We start from the raw sequence: 19,499 nt of genomic DNA on the forward strand, positions 1-19,499 counted from the left end.
TGAATTGTTGGTAGCCGGCATTTCATATATATATACTTGAAATGGGAATAATAAAATTGTGAAGGTCCTGCTTTACAAAGTATAAAAGCTTTGGTATCGAAATAGATAATGTTTTAAAGGTAAAGTGCCTTTATAGCGTAGGCAAGTATTTGGACCATAGATTTGACACCGATTGTAAATAATTTAAGTTTGACATTATTTTATATTCTTAATAAGACACTGTGACGATTTAACCACTGTACCACTATCTTGGCAAATAAAAGATTATTACTATGGCCATTGTTCAAAATGCATTCGTAGTAATACAGTACATACAATGATGAAACAAACAAACAAAACATACCAAATTATGTCTTATGGACCAACAAGAACAAATTCAGACCACATTACGTTAAGCCATAAATATTATACAATTATATTACTTAACGATTTAAAATCGTTTATAAAATCGCAAGGCCATCCTACTTATTAATAATACAGCTAACTGCTAAATTTAACTTTTAGCACCTTATTAACCTTTAAATTAAAATAAAGTAATTACTCATTTACTACAAAATACTTTAATTATACTAATAAATTATTAATTAACATATTACTGCCACTGTACTCTTCTTAAACACCTATACAGCCTATAGTCGACGCATGTTAAACTGAGACGTCGGGTAATAAATGTCACTCGCTGTTGGCCTTAAGGGCCTTTACAGCTCAGCTCGGGCTGTTTTGGCGAGCGTAGCTCGGCCTGAATTGGTGTTTATCCCGCGGCTAGCGCAAGGGCGTCTCCCGTGAGACTCGGACCTCGGCTTGGGCCGTCGCGGGGTGGTCAGTCGCCTGAAGGGCAGGACGGAAACTCACTGGAGTGAGCGAAGTACGCACCAAAGGTCCTCGCTTTCCCCGGTGAAGGCGGATTTTTACCCTAATCTGATTTTGGCTATTATTACTTTTATTAGGCCGCGCGGGTGGCTTTTAATTTGTTGTTAGCTACGGTAATTGGATCATCCGGATCCGTTAGTATGTGTCGGGGCCTCCTACGAGCCTTTTTTGTCGGGAAAGGGTAGTAGTTGATGCTTTTATGCACCGATGGGTTGGGATGGTGTTTAGCCTTGTCGAAGTGGCGTGTGGACACCAACTTCATCCATTGGTAGGGAGCTCCAGGTCGTGGTAGAGATCGACGTTTCGTGCGTAGAAGGGCGCACCGGTCGCCGTTCTCATGAATCGCGACTGAAGCACCTGTAGCCGGTGTATATGGGAGGTGGCACAGTGCGCAAAGACTACGCTAGCGTATGTCATGCACAGTCGGATGCAGGCCTTGTTCAATGTCACTTTGTGTCTAAGGGACATGTGTCTTCTTTTATTTAGGAGGAATGATGCGAGAGAGGACAAAAGAGGCCTTCTTGCAAACGACGACTATATGCTTACGGAAAGACATGCCGCTATCGAGCGTGACTCCTAGATACGTAACGGACTTTTGCTAAGGGATCGTTTGCCCGTGTTTACAATTTTAGGGTTACCTCTTTATTGAGGTGAATTTTTCCCGAGAAGTGGCCCACGCACCCGAGTTTCCCCTGGCAAAGAGAACTGCTACGCTTTTCTCAGGATTTATTTGGAAGCCCCATTTCCGAAAGCGACGTGGTAGTGGTCTGGAGTCTGTGCACAATGACACCTCTGTCTTTGTTACTGATGCACTGACAGAAAAATGTGCACGCAATGTATAGCTACGATACTTAGCTGCGCACGAGGGGTCGATGCGTCATCGTGACCTTCATTAGCACTCTGACTGCTGATTGGTCGTTACGAGTAAGGATTGTTGTTTTTCTATAAACATAAGAATTTTGTTATGACACTCATTGAATTACTTACGTTTCGTTACGCAATACGAACAGTATATGCTGTTTCTCTATGATTACATCGAAACAAACATTTTATCTTACAGGTTAAAAACTTTTATTTTCAGATGGCGACAAATTATTACTATCAATACTTTACATAATTTAGCATATCGATCGTCCTTATACCGTTATCGATATGCATATACAATTCTTACGCACATCACTACACCTCTCCATAAGACCTGTAAGTGCGAGCGAGACAGGCTGATAAATATGATTCATGACCCGAAGCATAATGTTCATAATGCGTCGACTTTAGTGTCTTATGTACCATGATTCGTATTAATCTTATTATAAAAATGCAACTATATTATATGACTATATTCCACAGAAAATTATCTTTTGATATATTAATTATGATCCTTTTCTAAAGAAGCTGACTATCGCCGTCATACTCTCGTATGTGCCCGTAGTGAAGATGAAGACGCCCAAGAGGATGATGATACAGTTTTTGGTGATGAGGAAAGCGGAGAGCCGGTTCCTGTGTGCCTCGTGGACGAGTTGAATGAGAGGTGGAAACATCAACGCTAATGCTGTGCTGCTGATCGCTCCGACCAGAGAAATGAAAAGACCCAACTCTGGTATCGATTCAGCGACGATAACTGAAAAAAGAGTTTTTTTAATCAACATAGTTCTATGACGAAGATTTCAATATAGTACAGCTCAAGTTGGTACAAAAACACAATACTCACAAGTGAGCATGACTATCACTGCTCTGTAGGCCAGTTCCTTGGCAACTAGACCGTTTGGACTCAAGCGTTTGCGCAGGCCTGGCCAGCTGATACAAATCGGTACATAGAATTGAAGAGGGTAAGTGAGGAGCATCACCAGCGCTATTAATCCTTGTACCACGGAACTAAGTCTGTGAAATAAAACAGAAATATAAATATACTCGTAGTCTCGAGAAGTAATGTATCGATAGGCATTCCTTCGTACGTGATTGAACCCAGAAATGATCCAAATGGACTAAAATAGGGGAGGTTCCAAGTAAACTATGAAAGGGTTTTTGTACGAAAAACGATTAAATTTTATTACAATTTTGATATCATTAAACAATCTCTAAACGGTATCATCTGGAGCCTTTTGGCCGGTCTAAGATAATAAATTATATCAGAAAGATGGAAACCAAATATAAATTTAAGAAAAAGCGTCATCATTCAACTTACACTTTTCCCTGTGGTAGATTGAGTGTTAAACTACCGGCTACATCATCTCCCCATTTTAAGTATCCCAAGAATCCCATCGAGATGAACACGGATCCGACAGCAGCCATACCTACGTTAAGAACACCTAAGGGCTTCTGGAACTGTTCCGGTTTTCTCATTTCATTTTTCAAGGGTAAAACCTGAAATTGATTATTAATTATATATCACAAGTAGTATTAGTCTGCTGTGACTGATTTCTCAATTTGTAATACCAAATAAAAACTTAGCAATTTATATATAACGACAACTTTGCTCTTGAGATAAAATGTGCCTGGTTATGTCTACTGTTACAATACAAGATGGCATAAGTCTATACGCGTCCGTCACCGCGTTTAACAATCAAACAATTTTTATGTTATATCTACCCACTGATCTGTTCGGTTACTAGAGTCAAAAAAGTCAAAAATCATTAATTAATATAGGTAACGTAACGTCAAAAAAAATATGTTAAATGCTTCTAATTTTACATTTACTGCCAGTTCTCAAATCAAGGGCGTAGAACGGAAGAGAAGAACTGGAAAATAACTCTCCGCCACTCTTAAGAAATAAACTATTGCGACTTACCAAGCCAATACCCTCGAAGGCATAGATTGCAGTACCAAAATATAAGGGTAATTGTTGCCACTCTGCCAGGTAAGTCCTGGAATCCACAGATGGAAGGTCCTGTGCCGCTTCATACAATACCACACCCACCCCCACTGCCATCAACACATTTGCAATCGTCGAGAATGGCGTCAGATATTTGAGATTTCTCACCATACACGCAAGGAGTATAGGAAATATGACTATTATCATATGAACAGATAGGCTTATCTCAACTCCGTACTGGTCGCAAATCTGGAAACGTTAAACCTATATAGACGGAGTAGAATAATATTTTTTCTCTTACATTTGAAACTTCCAAACACAATTCAAAGATAATATAGTTTACTTACCATTTTAATATTATTCCCTATGAAAACTATGTAGATGCAGCAGAATCCGAGTTGAGTGATGCATAGGAATGTGTTGACCATGATGCGCATTGTAGATGCGAGTGGTCGTAGTCTGACAGGTCCATATTGAAATACCAAGGACACTGTATCAGCAAAACCCGGTGGTTTTGGTCGCTTTGTTTCCCGATACATTTCTTCTGAACAATTCAACTGAAATACATTTATTAGCTTAAGATTCAAAGACTTAGTTCGAACCAATTCTGTCAGTCTGTTATACTTGGAATCCTGATCTTTAAGATTCGATAACTTGTTTTCGGTTCAACCAAGATCTTATATATACTTTTATTAAGAATTGGTTGCCTATTTTTAACTTCCATATGCACAGGGTTATCCACTATGCATGAGAATACGCAGTTTTATCTAACATGAAATGAAAAAAAGAGTTATCGTCAAACAGAGCAGCACTGGCACAAGGTCGAATACATATAGGATCTCATTGAGATATGTTGAGATACTAGTTTTATCAGGAGTTGAAGTCATAAAGTACCAACCAGCAAATGCTGTGCGTGTACGCAAATAATTCCAATGATAGCTGTCATGATAGGTGAAAAGATGATGCCACCGTTCTTGAAGGCGTCACCCATAGCCAGCAGACCAGATCCGATGTTACCGCGGAAAATATGAAGCATGGTATCCAAATAACTGAAATAATATATTTACACTTACGTTTCTGTAGGTACAATAAATAATAGTTAATAAAAGTTTAGAAAATTAAGTAAATTTTGATAAATAATCGACAGTTTAAGATATACTTTTTAGAGATTGGATATGGGAATTCAACACCTATTAATGTTTTGCACATTTGATGAGAATTTTGTAAAAATTCCATTTATTTATGTACTGTTAATACCCAAGGGGTTTTATTCTTGATTGACTTACGACGTTGGATGCGATGCCTGGTAGTGGCCATCGTTATCGTCTTTATCCTTCCCACTTTCGAAATCTAGCTGACTTTGTTCTTTCATATAAATAACTTCTCTTGATCGGAAGGCTCCCACACCATCTGATACATTACTGTAACAATACAAACAGGATTATGTAACCTTTCACACTACCTAAACTTATCCACTATAATACTCTGCAAAGTATTTTACCTTAAGAATTGAAACAAAGACAAATAATTTAGTTTTTTGAACATTAATGACGATTTCCAAAAATATTGACAGTATTCGTTCCCAGCGTCGCATAGAAACGGGAAAACCAAATATGTTACAATTTGCTGTATCACTCAGGATTATTGTAATGATAACAAAATCGCTTTTTTTAAGCATCGTGTATGCATAAAATTTCATAAGAAAATATGACATCACAAATTTTACACACATACACATTAATGATATTAGAAGATAAGCAAGCTATCAAGGAAAAAAATTAACAAGAAATCACAAAAGAAAACAATAAAAACTAAATAAAAGTTTAAAGCAATTAACAAAGTTACCGTACGTTTTAAAATATGTCAATATTTTCATCAAACGAGTTGTAAGAGCGAGATGGCCAATTCACTGGATCATTAAAAGCAGCAGATAAGCGAGCCGTAAGTACGTATAGAAGACTTTTAGTTCCAGTAACTCTAAGATTACAAAGAAAGGAGAATTTTGCAAGAACGATAGTATGAGTACTAAAGATAAATATTTGAAACAAATAAACTAGAGCAATAAAGTCAAAATAGCCCAAACAAGCCGTACGTTTGCAATAGACCACGCAACGATTTATACGATTGCAAAGCTATCTTAGGAAACGTTTTTGAACGTTCATTCTTTCTTTCAAACTTCACCTCTTAAAAAATAAGATTTAATTGTAATGCGTGAAATGCTCGCACTAATCCATACATTGAAAGCGATTTTATATTGCATTTTGTTAATGTTATTGAACAACAAGAATCGTTGGAAAAAATTGAAAGGCCATGAAATCTGATTAAAAACGACTATAAAAATTCAATATAATTTCCTCTTTTTCAAAGAAGTATTGTTCTCACAAAAATATTTGATAAGGTTCGTGAGTAACTGTAATCCATTAAGGTCAGTGACTATTGCAGTAATTATTACGTAACATTTAAAATATAGAATGTTGTAATAGTCGACTTGTCGTTTTAATGAGCTCAGAGGGCTCAGTTTTGATATAATATCGCGGAAAGTATTTCAATATACTCGTAAATAAAATGAATGGGGATTATATTGTAACATAATTTTAATTCAATTCAAAAACAGATAGATTTTGACGGAGAAAGCACGGTTTTATATCTAACTTATTCTATCAAAAAACACTCAACGAGATTTAATACAAGAAGACGGCGTCGACAATTATACAGAATGTTCTTAAAATTTCATTTACAAAGTTGTAATTAAAACTATCATAATTAAGACTTATACTTTTACACCTTACAATACTAAAAATGCAATGTAAATAACGAAAAATTTAACGAGATGACCAGCGATCGACATGGTTTTTTATAAAACTTTTCATAAACCAAAGCAACCCATGTCAACAATTACTTCGCAAATTAAGCTTAGCTGGACACGTGTATAAAACAATGCCGAGCGATAATTGTAACATTATATTTCCCTTCAAAATGTAACATTAACCAAAGACAAAAGACTGTCAATTAATATCTACTAATTAATATTCAACTACTACTACAAAAAAATCCGTAGAAAATTCGCCTCATTATGCGCTTCAATCTTCTTTATAAGGTTAAAAAGGCACGATTCTTTATCATTAGAAATTTACATGTTATTACCACAAATAGTAAAATGCTTTAACACTTAACATAAATATAAATAAAATAAGTTCTGTTTATACAATTAGCACTTTACATAAATTTATAAGTCTTGTTGCACTAAAACAAATGGTTAATGAATCTATTAATTTGTTTGTATGTCTTCCTAGGTCTCGAAAAGTAGCTGGAGACAACGTTTCCGAGTCCAGCAGCAGCTGATGAGACTACATTTTGAAACGGTCTATTTTGAACTTGAAAGCCTGGATTGTACTGCTGATATTGCTGCTGATTGCCATAATTCTGGGGAATGAATCCTGGTGCGTATCCCCCTTGAAAGTTTCCACCTTGACCAACCTGGCCATGACTACCATGGCCATGACCCCCATGACTTTGACCTCCGTGACCATGACTACCGTGGCCATGACCTCCGTGACCATGGCCTCCGTGCCCTTGGTTTCCATACTGGGGATACACAGGCGCAACAGGTGCGGGAAATCCTCCGCAACCAAAGAAATAATTCGTGACCGGAGCAGATATATACGTGCTAGTGTAATCTTGGGAGCCAAACTTTTCACCCAAAGTTCGTCCGAAACATGGGTTGCTCTGATGCTTTTTTTTCTTTCTGTGTTTTCTTCCAATATCGTCATAGTCATCCAGGCCTATATCTTTAGAAGCCGGACTGTCATCCGAGAAAACAATGACACAGCACTGCAGAAGAAGAAATATAATCGTCGATTTCTAAAAACATAAAAATAAGTCAAATCCCAAATGTATCACTTAAACATACATAAATTATGAAGCACGAAAATTACACATTTAAATGAGACGTACAAATATCTGTGTGAATTCCGCCGAAAAGACGTGTCCAATAGGACAATAGTCGTTTCAAGGATTAACTGTTGACGAACAGTTGTCATATTTATAAATTTATTACGTCGTAATGAAACGTAAAAAGAGACACTCACCATTTTGCCGGCTACCGCTGGATGTGGTCACAAAGACACTAGTGTATCATATTGGGGGGTTCTCAACCGAAAGTGAAAGCGTTGATCCTACGCAGAAGTAACGCAACATAATATTACAATATGGGGAATTTTATTAAGCAACGTAACCTCAAGGCCGAGACATAGCTTCGTTGAAATAATAAACTTACGTATTATTTAAGGCTTAAACTCTGATTCTATTTACTCGAAAGTACACAATATTGCCGCTTTGTATATCGAAGCGTAAATAAATATCGATAGAAACTTCTTTCAATAAGTTGCATATAACTTTAATGTGTATTTCATTAAATGATTTATACATTTTTTATATGTACAACTGCTGATAACAGCTGCTTGAATCAGATGTTGATCTATTGTACTTACTGTGTGAGTACGATATATCTATAGCAATTAATTCAATTAAGTATTTACGTATAATTTTGTTTTTGCAATCATCTTAAACTACAAAGTAATTATAGTAGCATTTTCTCGCTGTATTGCGATACAACAATATCGAAGTTGAAGGAAAGACTTATATTTTAGCAATTTATATTCTTCTTGTGCTTTCTTAATGATCAGTTTAATCCGTAGTTGTTGTATTATTCTGAACATTTAACAGTTGTCAAATTTAAACGGACTTAATATTATTGAACATTATCATTTGTTAGCTTGTAAATTCTTCATGAATTAATTAAAAAATCAATATCTAATCTATTGAACCTTAGCGTCGAATGTAATTAAATAAATATGTTTCCAGCAATTCAATTTATTCGTCTTGCAGGAAATCACCCAATTTCACGTGTCGTAAAACGGATATTTGCATAATACATTTGTAAATAAAGCCGTTGCGCCGATAGGAGTATATCAGTCTAACCCGTACTAATAGCGTGTCTGTGTGTGTCAATGAACTTTTCCAATGTTGGGTCTGTTTCCACAAAATGTTTTAGTTAGCTAAGATTGTGGAACCAGCTACCCAAGGTATTTCCGAACCAATTCGACTTAGGGTCCTTCGAAAAATGAACGTACTAATAAAAAGCGAGCAACGCACTCGCAAACCCTCTGGGATGGAGAGTGTCGTAGGGCAGCGTAATCACTTAACATCAAATGAGCGTCCTGCCCGCCTATTTGTACGTCTCATTTAAATGTGTAATTTTCGTGCTTCATAATTTATGTATGTTTAAGTGATACATTTGGGATTTGACTTATTTTTATGTTTTTAGAAATCGACGATTATATTTCTTCTTCTGCAGTGCTGTGTCATTGTTATATAAAAAAAAATGAAGACCAGCAGCCCTATCGTGACAAATATTGGTATGAACATATGCCCAATGTCAGTGATTCGTTACTAGGATAGTTTTCAGGATACTCTCTGAAATGCCTTCACAAAGATCAAACCACCAACTTTTCTGCATGTCAACATAAAAAAAATTATATTAAATATTTCGGTTTTACGTACGAAATTATATCTCTGATTTAGGCTGCGCCTTTCAAAGATTTCAAATAATAATGCCTGTAAAATAAGCATACAATACATACCATTCGCTGAGCGATGTTTTACTGCCAGTGATGTGGCTTACCTCCACTTGCTCCTTTTTCATCTGTTAACGAAAGTTCAAAAATTAGCTTTTCATTTCTGCGTCACCTGTCAGGTTCAAGTGTAGTGTGTTTATTATGTCTGCATGACCCTTAATCAGTGTTTCAAACATGAATATCTACATGACAACTATTAATTAAAGTATTTTTTCATTAAGTACATAAATACAGACAAGTATGAATAAGCGACCATAGCTTTGAAATAAAAATAACTCCCCAATAGAAACTACTGATAACCTAAAAAAACTACTAAACAAAGGTTTTTTATTTATTAGTTTCAATCAGAGAATGTCTTCAACTCACTGTTGACCAACAGATTGGACTAAGAATATTACATAAATATTAATACAAACTACAGATTATCAAGAGCTTGATGGATTACAAACATCGTAGTTATTCAGTACACTATTATTTCTAAATAAATTTTCAGAACAGAATTTATAACCGGTTTGTTTATAAATATAGGACTTATGTATATCTGTGACCTTTCAAAGAGCAGAATTTTTTAAATGTTTTTTTTTTAATTGAAGATAACGATTTAATTCGAAGCTTGGTGAGGTGATGTACGTGTTCGTAGACGCAAAATGGAATACATTAACTTAAGCGAATCTTCTCGGGTGTATGGCAATGTTGAGTGGACATTTCCTTTATTTAAGCGAATTATTGCGTACTCGACGTAACTCGGATAGGGGGCGACTCTCGTTTACACGCGAATATACACGTGGGGTAACATTACGTGTTTATATTGTTTCGTTAGAAATCTATCGGGTGAAAAATATAATATGCACCGAGATACCGGTAGAAAATGGTACTTTATTCATTATATAATATTATTTTATTTATATTTATTACAATATTAAACTGGATGAAATAACTTGGCTTAGATGACATGCTAAACAAGTACATAAATATAAACATTTTACCAAACAAAATATAAATCTCATTTAAAAATTCCTAAGAAATCAGAAAAACTGTTTTACGATTCAGTGCGTACGTTCGCAGATTAATCAATTTTATCCGTGTAGGCTATAATAGCTTCGGCAACTATTCTAGTCAAATACCTTTGAAGGAATTTGCATAAACAAATTAAATACATATCTACTTTGTTTATCACATTTTTCAAATTGACTACGTAGACATTATTATTGTGTAACACTTGCTCGATATTTTTCGACATGACCCATTTAATACAGTATATTCGAATTGCGATTCTATCAATACCTTGCATTTTTTTATTATAAAACGCTATAATCTATGAGTACTTTACAGATAATTGTAATCTCTATGGAAATACCATTATCAGGACAGATGTTTTACACAAAATCATTATTATTCAAAGTAAAGTATCATCCTACAGTAATGCCGTTAGTGATCTTGTATGATATTTATGATCTATTGTTAGGTATGATGCTGTACTGTCTATATCTGTTAAAACAATAACTTCAAATTGCTTTGTAAAGAATTTTAGGAAGATCCGATACTTGATTTTTGATAAGCAATTATAATAACACATCCAACAAGGAACATACAGACGTGTAAAATAAACCAGGGCTTTATGCTGCTCTGATACGCCTATTAACGTTTTAGTGTACAGTTGGTACATGAAAGTAATTATATTTTGAACCTAATTCAAAAAATGCAATATTTTATTCCATTATTTGGTGCGTCTCTCAATGCAAGTGTTTGTATTAATTGGTTTCAAATTTAATTTTATTTGATTAATACACAATGTATTAATCAAATAAAATTAAATTTCGTGCTTTGACTGGTTTGATGGAATAATTATAACTCAGTGGGAAAAAAAAATAAAGTTAGAAGTATGTTTTCAAGTTGGTAGGAAAAAATTATTAATAATATGTTTATAAATTACTTATCGCTTATTAAATTGACGTATAATATTTGTTCTCGTGTATTTGATATACAAGATAAGTAAAAAGAAAATTGTCTAGAGATTGGAATATGGATAAGATAAATAATTTTGTCAATTGTGTACGATAATGTGATATGCATAATCGCAAATCTCAGAAATTGTTTTATCTAGATCAGTAATTTGCGAACTTCGGCGGCGGCACGACTTTCACGAGTCATATCTTGGCAGAAGAGCATCGAATTTCCGTTTTTTGTCATTTAAGCTATTTACAAGATAAAGCATGACCTTCGTTGGTATACTCTTTAAAAAATTTAGCGTCTAGCTCTTGAAGTAGTATGAAACATGCACTGGCTGTTATATTGGTCACGTTTATCGTCTTAACCACATCTAAAAAGATTGTTTATTCATTTTAATATTATGGGAAAGGAGAAATAGACATATCAAAACTAGAAAAAAAATGACGACAAGAAAATAAGTTCATGCTACAGTTTTTTTATAATGATTGGATTGAAATATAGCATTGTATATTTATTAGTAACAAAATATATTTTCTGTCAATTACGAGTTTTATTTTATCGGTCTGAAGTGGATTGTGGAATTCTACTTTGAAATACACATCTTGAGATATTTATCAATTTAACCTACTTTTTACAATTTATAACCAATGTCTTGGTAACATGAAATACGTAACAAGTTTCTCTAATTGAAGACAAACACGGTTTTAATGATCAGATCCAAGGCACATTTTACACGGTAACGATTTAACACAAATTTTTTTTCCTTGGTGTGGTACATCCTTGAGAAAAAAGATTGAAGAAGCCAGTAATAAATAGAGGAAATTCATCTTAATATACCTAAAATGTTAAATACAGCGTTACCAGCACAGACGTGACTACCGCGCTCTGACCTTGACGCTCGTGTCACTCAGTAGTTATAATGTACAGGTAAATCCTTAATTGAGATTCTGACAGCACGGTCAATGATACAAAATATGAACTACCTGTCGTCAATGAATATACTACAGGAAGAGGGTAAGAAAATTATAAGGAAAAAGTCCTCGACATCAAAGATATCTAGACTCTTCACACGATTGAGGCCTCGTGTGTTGTCAACGTTAGAGATATCTAGATACACTGAGTCGGCGATAGGCTTGTATCGGCGTATATCCTACTAATATAATATATCCTAATGATAATAACTGCTATTGTATCCTTTAAGAAAAGACAATGGCTGCGTTAGAAGTTTAATCGTTTCTTGAATGGCTATCAAAATAGTTTTTTATAGAACAGGCAGGAGGCTCCCCTGATGTTCAGTGATACCGCTGCCCATGGACACTCCCAATGCCAGAGGGCTCGCGAGTGCGTTGTCAGCCTTTTAAGAATTGGTACGCTCATATATTTTACGAATAAAAATTCTATGTAGATAATGCTAACAATGCAATTATTACATAGACATTACATTTTTCAAACAGTCCTTTGGAAACTCGTTACATTCTATTAATTATAGATAAATAACTTCCACTTTAATAATGAATTTTGTAAATAATGTTAAGAAGTAGGATATATCATTCTTCAAATACCTATGAAGACTTACGACTTTCGTTGTGTACGTTTTAAACAAAGGTAAAAAGACAGGTATAGATCCAATATATATATAATCATTGTATGTTCAGTTGCTCACTAATTTGTCTAGTTTTGTAATTTAATAAATTTTTATTTAAACTTAAATATACTTCAAAGTTCAGTTAATCAAATGAATGGAAATTTTATAGTGTTATTTTGCTATTTACTTCATATATATACCTGTTATACAGAACAGGTTTATTATTATTTAGGTCTGGTCAGATATCTGAAGCTTTTTCATGATAATTTCTAATAGGCAAGTAGGTGATTAGCCTCCTGTGGCTAAAACGTGTCGGTTTCCTTACGATGTTTTCCGTTCGAATATGAATGCACATAAAAAGAAATTGCAGTGATACAGCCGGGGATCGAATCTACGACCTCAGGGATGAGAATCACTAGGCCAACCCTGCTCTAAGGAGAGATTGAGCTAGGACAATCGGTAGGTTACCATTATTACCAGGCAGTTATTAATATACCTATATATAATATTTAATACAAATTGTTAAAAAAAATACACACGCAAGCAAATTTGATAGCTATTATTATAAATAAATCGTAAAATAGAAATCTTTCAATATAAAACAACAGGTTTTATGGTATTCCTTATGTATCGCATAGGTTGAATACCTAATACCTATATAATATAATACCTATAATAGAAGATTGCCTTCAAACAACATGCCTGTAATTTAACGCAGTCAAGTAACAATCGTTTACTTTTATATCTTTATATATACAGTCCGGTAAAAGGCCGGCACCGCACTAGCCCTCTGGATTTGAGAGTGTCTCTGCGCGGCGGAATCACTTAACATCATTTGAGGCTCCAGCCTGTTTGCCTTTCAAAAATCGGATAGTAATAAATTTTTTATGTAATATAATAATAATTTTAGAAAAGTAATTTGTCAATTATTATTTAAAATATATTATTATATCAAGCCGATATGTGATTGATGAAGATATTGGTTCGGTTGGGCCTTGTCATACGAACGTGTACAAAATTCTAGGACGAAATAGAGAGGGCATCGCTCATAGTATTCATAACCGATGAGCAGGCATAGTGAATGCCATAATAGGGACTAAAACGAGAGGGTTTTGTAAGGATGGCAAGTGAAGAACTACCTCTTACTTCAGTAAAAAGGCGTGAATGTATTAATTAATTCAATCACGCTTCCTTGTTGTACTGAGAATTTTATCTTAAATTAGCAATGCTTATACTCTTCAATCTATGCACAGATAAGCGCTGCTATGTGGGTGTGATACATAAACGTATCGACTCCAAGTCTTAGCTAAACTCATCTCAGGCAGACAAAACTCCGAGTCAAGTGACAAAGTGGAACTGGATAGTCTATGCGAAGAGTTCCATAATAAGTCCAAGCAGGCACGTACGAAAAGGAAAGTAAAACCGAAATGTGCCGAACCTAACAACTCTGGCGAAAGGCAAAGAGCGCAATAAGACGCGATGAGGATGAAGGGTCTGAGTATATCTAGGGGCCCAGAGATACGTAGAAATTTCCTATAGTCTAGGTTTTTTTGTCTTTACGATAAACAAAAAGTTATTAAATACAAAGGTATATAACCTATTGTATATAAAGGAAGGCTGTTAAATGAATTAATATATAAAACAGTAAGGTAATTAAACTCTTCATATATTCCTAACATTTTCCTGTCCTTCCTTCCTGTTCCTTGTTTCCGATTAGAATCGCAACGTTTAAGTACAAATTGTCCAAACCGGAAACTAACTTGGTATGGCCAAACTATAAAACACGAGCCTTGTGCAATTGGAAAAATGTCAAGTATTAATATTAGTTTGTTCATAAAATCCTTCATGAAAAATATATATTCTTATTCTTGTACATTGCTTTTATTGGTTTGTGGCGAGGCTTAATAAAAAACTATTAAGAAAATCGTACCCTTATCGAATCTATACACTCTTCTAAAATAAGGAGTGGATGAGACAAAAGTCATAGGTATGGTTATGGTGGTATATGGCTGGCATTAGTGGAACTTTGCATCGTGGTGTCTTTTTATAAAATTAATATAATATTGACTCTTTTTTCACAAATTTCATACAAAAATAGACTAAACAATAACTAACTTTTGATTTTGAATTAAATAAAAAAAAATGATTGCTTACAGGTTTTCTTACATAATAAATGTAATCCGCAGTCGCATTGTAAAAGTTAAAGTAATTAAAATACTACATTGTTAAACTTTAAAAATACTCAAGAAATTTAGTGCAGTATTTATACTGATAAATGGTATTAACGTATGAAACGTGTACAGATATCGCTTCTTAATGCTCCAATGTCTCAATCGTACATACAAAAGAGTTTTTGGCTGTTACCTCTCATTTCAGAGTTCATAGGCTCAAATTAACACTCGCTCATGAGATAAAGGAAAACATAATCGAGGAAATCAACCCAATAAAATTGTATACGGCGTATAGGTTGATCACCTCAAACACCAACATGAACAGTTTTCATATTTAAGATAACAATCATTTTTGCACGTACTTACCGTAAAATAAATATATTGAAGAATGAGGTCTATTGCTTATTTAGGAGGTACATATTTATATTTACAACTTTGACATATACATATATAAAAATAGTGTGCGTATTTAGATATTTTTTAATGAAACATTCAAACCTGTATGAAGAAAAATAAGACACAGAAGGTCGTTATGAAATAATAATACAATCGTATGTTGTGTACACCCACACGACAATGTTTGGAGAGATACATTAAGATTATTTTTCCAGCAATTACTAGAACCAGCTTGCGTGGAAAATTTTATATTATTCCAATAACTTTGACAAGTTTTACTATAGTTAGGGCCAAATAGGACGGTGAGTAATAATTACACGTGTAACATACGAAATTGACGAGAACAAGTGTTCGACACTTAGTATTTTTCGTTTATCTTTATAAATATTTTTAAGACGTACATTCCTTTTGTATTAATGATTAGCCCATTTCGAGGTTTCAGTAATAAAGTGATCTCAAGTCATGCCGTTTGAACTTGGTAGCTTATTCGGTACTAACTCGACAGCTTATAAATATTATGTGTTAGTAAAATAACTCACAAATTAAAAGTGTATTTCTATACCGAAATGAAATTATTTTCATGTCTAGCACTTTAGTAACTAACTGCATATGCGGACATTAATAATGATACATTTATTAGCTGAACGTTGTTAATACGGATAGGATTGGTTTTTTCTTTCAGACGTTTTGTCGACAAAAAATAACATAATTTAATCATTGTTATATAAACTGACAGAATTACTAATTGAACCGATATGTACTTTAAATAGATCTCAATAGAATGACTAATACAAAATTTTTGGAATGACATTTTTATTCTTCTTTTTTATTTGGCAGTTTTGATTGTGTTTATATTACTAACGACAAGATTAAAAAGATATATTTGAACATTGTTTGCACTTAGGTATTAACAAAACTCTCAGTCTAATGTAAATATTTGCCATCATATATGATATTTACCATACAAGAGATGTCAAGACAAAAAGTCGGCTCACTCAGAAATAGGTATTCTTCCAAAACGTTTAGATAGCGCTGATGGAAATGATATAACTCATAATGTGATGTATAAAATACAGTTTCGATATTGATATTTAGTTACGGAGTAATAAAATAATAAAATCATTAGCTACAGCTGTAATATTGCTGGAGCGAGAAAAAATATGGTTTTGTTTTAAAAATTGATTCGGTGCGAGGAAAATTAAACAGTTTTTAAAATTTAATTATTTGAAGTGGTATGTAATATATATAATTTAAAAACAATAAAAAACATTAGTTTTGAAAAAAAATTCAAACAAACAAAAATTCTAAAGTAAAGAAATAAATCGCATAGCTAATGAAACAAAACTAATACTTACGTTGTACTTCGAGCGAGAGAGACTGACAATACAACAGAGTTAACGAGCGCAACGTTTGCCGTAGACCGATTGATACTGAACTAACTTGTTACAATACCAATAAGCAGCTGATATATTCCGCGCTGAACACGAAACACCAGGCTCAGTCTCCGGTATACTTGTGTCCTTGATAATGATCTATACATGGTGTAGTTCAATTCCGCGGACGAACGTAACAACTCATTGTTCTATTAATACTGGGATTTTAACAATATAAAATATCATTTTTCTTTAATTCATCATATTTTTTAAATGTAATCGGTGGAAAACGGTCTGTAAGCAAACTTGATATTATACACCGCCCATGAACCCTCACATTGACAGATGGCTCGGCGGCCTTTTAAGAATTGGTACGCTCTTTTCTTGAAGGACCCGAAGTCGAATTGGTTCGGAAATATTTTAGGCAGCTGGTTCCACATAGTGGTGGCGCACGGCAAAAACTTAAGAAATGCTCGGTTGTGGAAAGTCCGCGGAGGTCGAGGGGATACGGATGGTATTTTGTATTCTGCCTTGACGTCTGATAATTAAACCTGCAGCTGCACAACAACAACAAACACAACAACACCTCTGAACACTCTCCATGGTCAATGCGCAATGCCAATAATTTTCAAGCTGCGGAATTCAGCTAGTCTCTCGGACACCTATACTATAATCGTCATTATTAAGGTCAATTCTTGAAACTGGCTGTGTTATATGTTATGAAGGTATAAAAGGGTAATGATTAAAAGGGTGCTAAAGAAATTTATATAAACTTACCTAACCTCCTACCTATCCTTACCGCTACCATACTCAGATCTTGATGAGCGTTGAGTGTTTTATTCACTAGAACTTCGTAGGGATTGATCAAATTTGGTTTAGGCATAAATAACAACGAGCCGGTAAGCTCTTAATTGCTGGGAGAGATAATAAGACTGTATGTTCCGGACAATAATCGCAGTGTCGCAGTGTCCAGCGTCAACAAGCTCCCTTTCCTCGGTTACTCTTGCAGCTTAATAGTTTTCTCGAGTCTTCGCCGGCGAGTGAACTATTTGTGAAGCATATTGAGGTATTATACTATGATTTAAGGGTGTAGGGTGTGATTAAAGAGGATTAATGGATATCAATAGGTTATCTGTGGATTTTGAAAAGGTGCCTTAGTTATATGATATGTTTTGTTCAAATTTGGCCATGTATTGGCTGTAAATAAATAAATTAAGTGAAATGCCTCCACTTAGGTAGGGTATAATCAGTGATAATTGAACGTTGTTAAAGATAGATAACACTAGTCTAAAAGCGTAAGCCGAACTCCAAAAACCGGGAGCATAATAGCAATTGAAAGAGGGGTTATACAAGGTGACCCACTTTCTCCTACCGCGTTTATAACAGTACTTCAAGGAATAATTGGAACTTAATTGGACACACAAAGGTATAAATATTGTAAATTCTAAAACAACTTAAGATTATGATATGATAACGTCGTTTTATTCTCAGACTCAGTTCTAATAGACATGAAATAAAATGGACCACTTAAAAATCCTGTCCTAAATAATGGGTACCACATAATATATGTAAACCGATACATCTATTATTATTTATTACAGTAACTTAATACTAATACAATAGAAAACTAAACTAAAAACATATCAAGTAAAACCGTAAAATCTAAAACATTTTATAACTAATTATAAATAATGCAATTCTTGTAAATTCAGCCAGTGTGCAAATAAAAACATCTGTCTCACAAGCAATAATATTTAGGGTGCGCAAGACACGCGTAAAAGGTGCTTCTCTAAGTAAGTTCGTACGCGCACGCGAGGCACTGCCAGCAATTCCGATCGCTTATCAAGCCGAGAGTGGTTATTTGGCACAGCCCCAGTCTCTTCAACATTTCCGCATTATATATTTTACTTCTAAGGACCTTAAAAATATAATGTGATAATACATCTAATCGGGTAAGGAAATATCATTCAAATTCACGGCATCATGACGAAGTGGATAGACGAACTAGGACTGACTCTGACTGAGGCAGAAATACCAGTGTACTTAATCTCTCTTCTCGTCTTTAGGGTAGCCATTCTTGATTCGAACACAAATATTAAAATAACATGTCTTCTTAAGTTAATGTAATAAGAAAGGAAACAAATATTATTGATGCTCTATCTATTAGCAAGTCAGCGGCCACACCGCATGAACAACGAAAGGTAGACAAGTGGTAAACATTAAGTAAAGAAGTTCGAGGAGAACATAGACAAACAGCTATTATAATTATCGGGGGATATTGATAAATTCTAAATAGTTTAATTTATAAAAAACTTGTAGATTTTTAATTAGAATGTTATTAGCTTAACATATTCATTTGCGTTTTGCAAGCGTGATAATTGAAATGTTTAATGATTAATGTAAAATAAAAAACTGTAATTGACATTTATTATGCTTGATTGATAGTAGTAGTGGTTAGTTATATATGAATGCAAGAATTCCGGTAAAACATAAAAACTAAATCCGTGTCAAAAATCTCTTTAGGTCTGGGCTTCAGATTTCTGAATCTGTTTCATGACCATTTTTTAATCGAATAGGCAAGTAGGTGATCAGCCTTCTGTGCCTGACACACGCCGTTGACTTTTTAGTTCCAAGACCAGTCGCTTTATTCGCGATGTCCATTGGTGTACAGCCGGGAATCAAACCTAATTTGCTATGATAGATTTTAAT

At 34.3% G+C, this 19,499-nt stretch overlaps 2 protein-coding genes and 1 long non-coding RNA gene across 8 annotated transcripts; 1 reads left to right on the plus strand and 2 right to left on the minus strand.

Annotated features, from left to right (window-relative positions):
• Window positions 1–932: 932 nt before the first annotated feature.
• On the minus strand, window positions 933–16,837 carry LOC123718709 (proton-coupled amino acid transporter-like protein CG1139). 5 transcript variants are annotated; one of them, XM_045675438.1, is made up of 9 exons: window positions 16,773–16,837; window positions 9,322–9,383; window positions 4,966–5,100; window positions 4,578–4,728; window positions 4,027–4,236; window positions 3,656–3,928; window positions 3,053–3,231; window positions 2,579–2,748; window positions 933–2,488 (listed from the first exon to the last, which is right to left on the minus strand). In XM_045675438.1, the coding sequence occupies exons 2-9, from the start codon at window positions 9,381–9,383 to the stop codon at window positions 2,241–2,243; spliced, it is 1,428 nt and encodes a 475-aa protein (XP_045531394.1). In that variant the 5' UTR covers window positions 16,773–16,837; the 3' UTR covers window positions 933–2,240. The 5 variants fall into 5 exon arrangements, with proteins under 5 accessions (XP_045531394.1, XP_045531397.1, XP_045531399.1 ...); XM_045675441.1 differs by lacking the exons at window positions 9,322–9,383; window positions 16,773–16,837 and adding exons at window positions 5,181–5,305; window positions 5,772–5,855; XM_045675443.1 differs by lacking the exons at window positions 9,322–9,383; window positions 16,773–16,837 and adding an exon at window positions 5,772–5,860.
• Window positions 5,980–9,888, plus strand: LOC123718711. Of its 2 annotated transcripts, XR_006755057.1 has the most exons (3): window positions 5,980–6,104; window positions 6,973–7,119; window positions 9,654–9,888. It is a non-coding gene; the product is annotated as an uncharacterized LOC123718711 (long non-coding RNA). The 2 variants fall into 2 exon arrangements; XR_006755056.1 differs by lacking the exon at window positions 9,654–9,888 and having other exon boundaries at window positions 6,973–9,331.
• LOC123718710 (heterogeneous nuclear ribonucleoprotein A2 homolog 1-like) lies at window positions 6,304–7,938 on the minus strand. The gene is made up of 2 exons (XM_045675444.1): window positions 7,768–7,938; window positions 6,304–7,540 (listed from the first exon to the last, which is right to left on the minus strand). The coding sequence occupies exons 1-2, from the start codon at window positions 7,768–7,770 to the stop codon at window positions 6,923–6,925; spliced, it is 621 nt and encodes a 206-aa protein (XP_045531400.1). The 5' UTR covers window positions 7,771–7,938; the 3' UTR covers window positions 6,304–6,922.
• Window positions 16,838–19,499: the final 2,662 nt, after the last annotated feature.

The sequence above is a fragment of the Pieris brassicae genome, chromosome Z (assembly GCF_905147105.1).
Source record: "Pieris brassicae chromosome Z, ilPieBrab1.1, whole genome shotgun sequence".
NCBI classification, from domain to species: Eukaryota; Metazoa; Arthropoda; class Insecta; order Lepidoptera; family Pieridae; genus Pieris; species Pieris brassicae.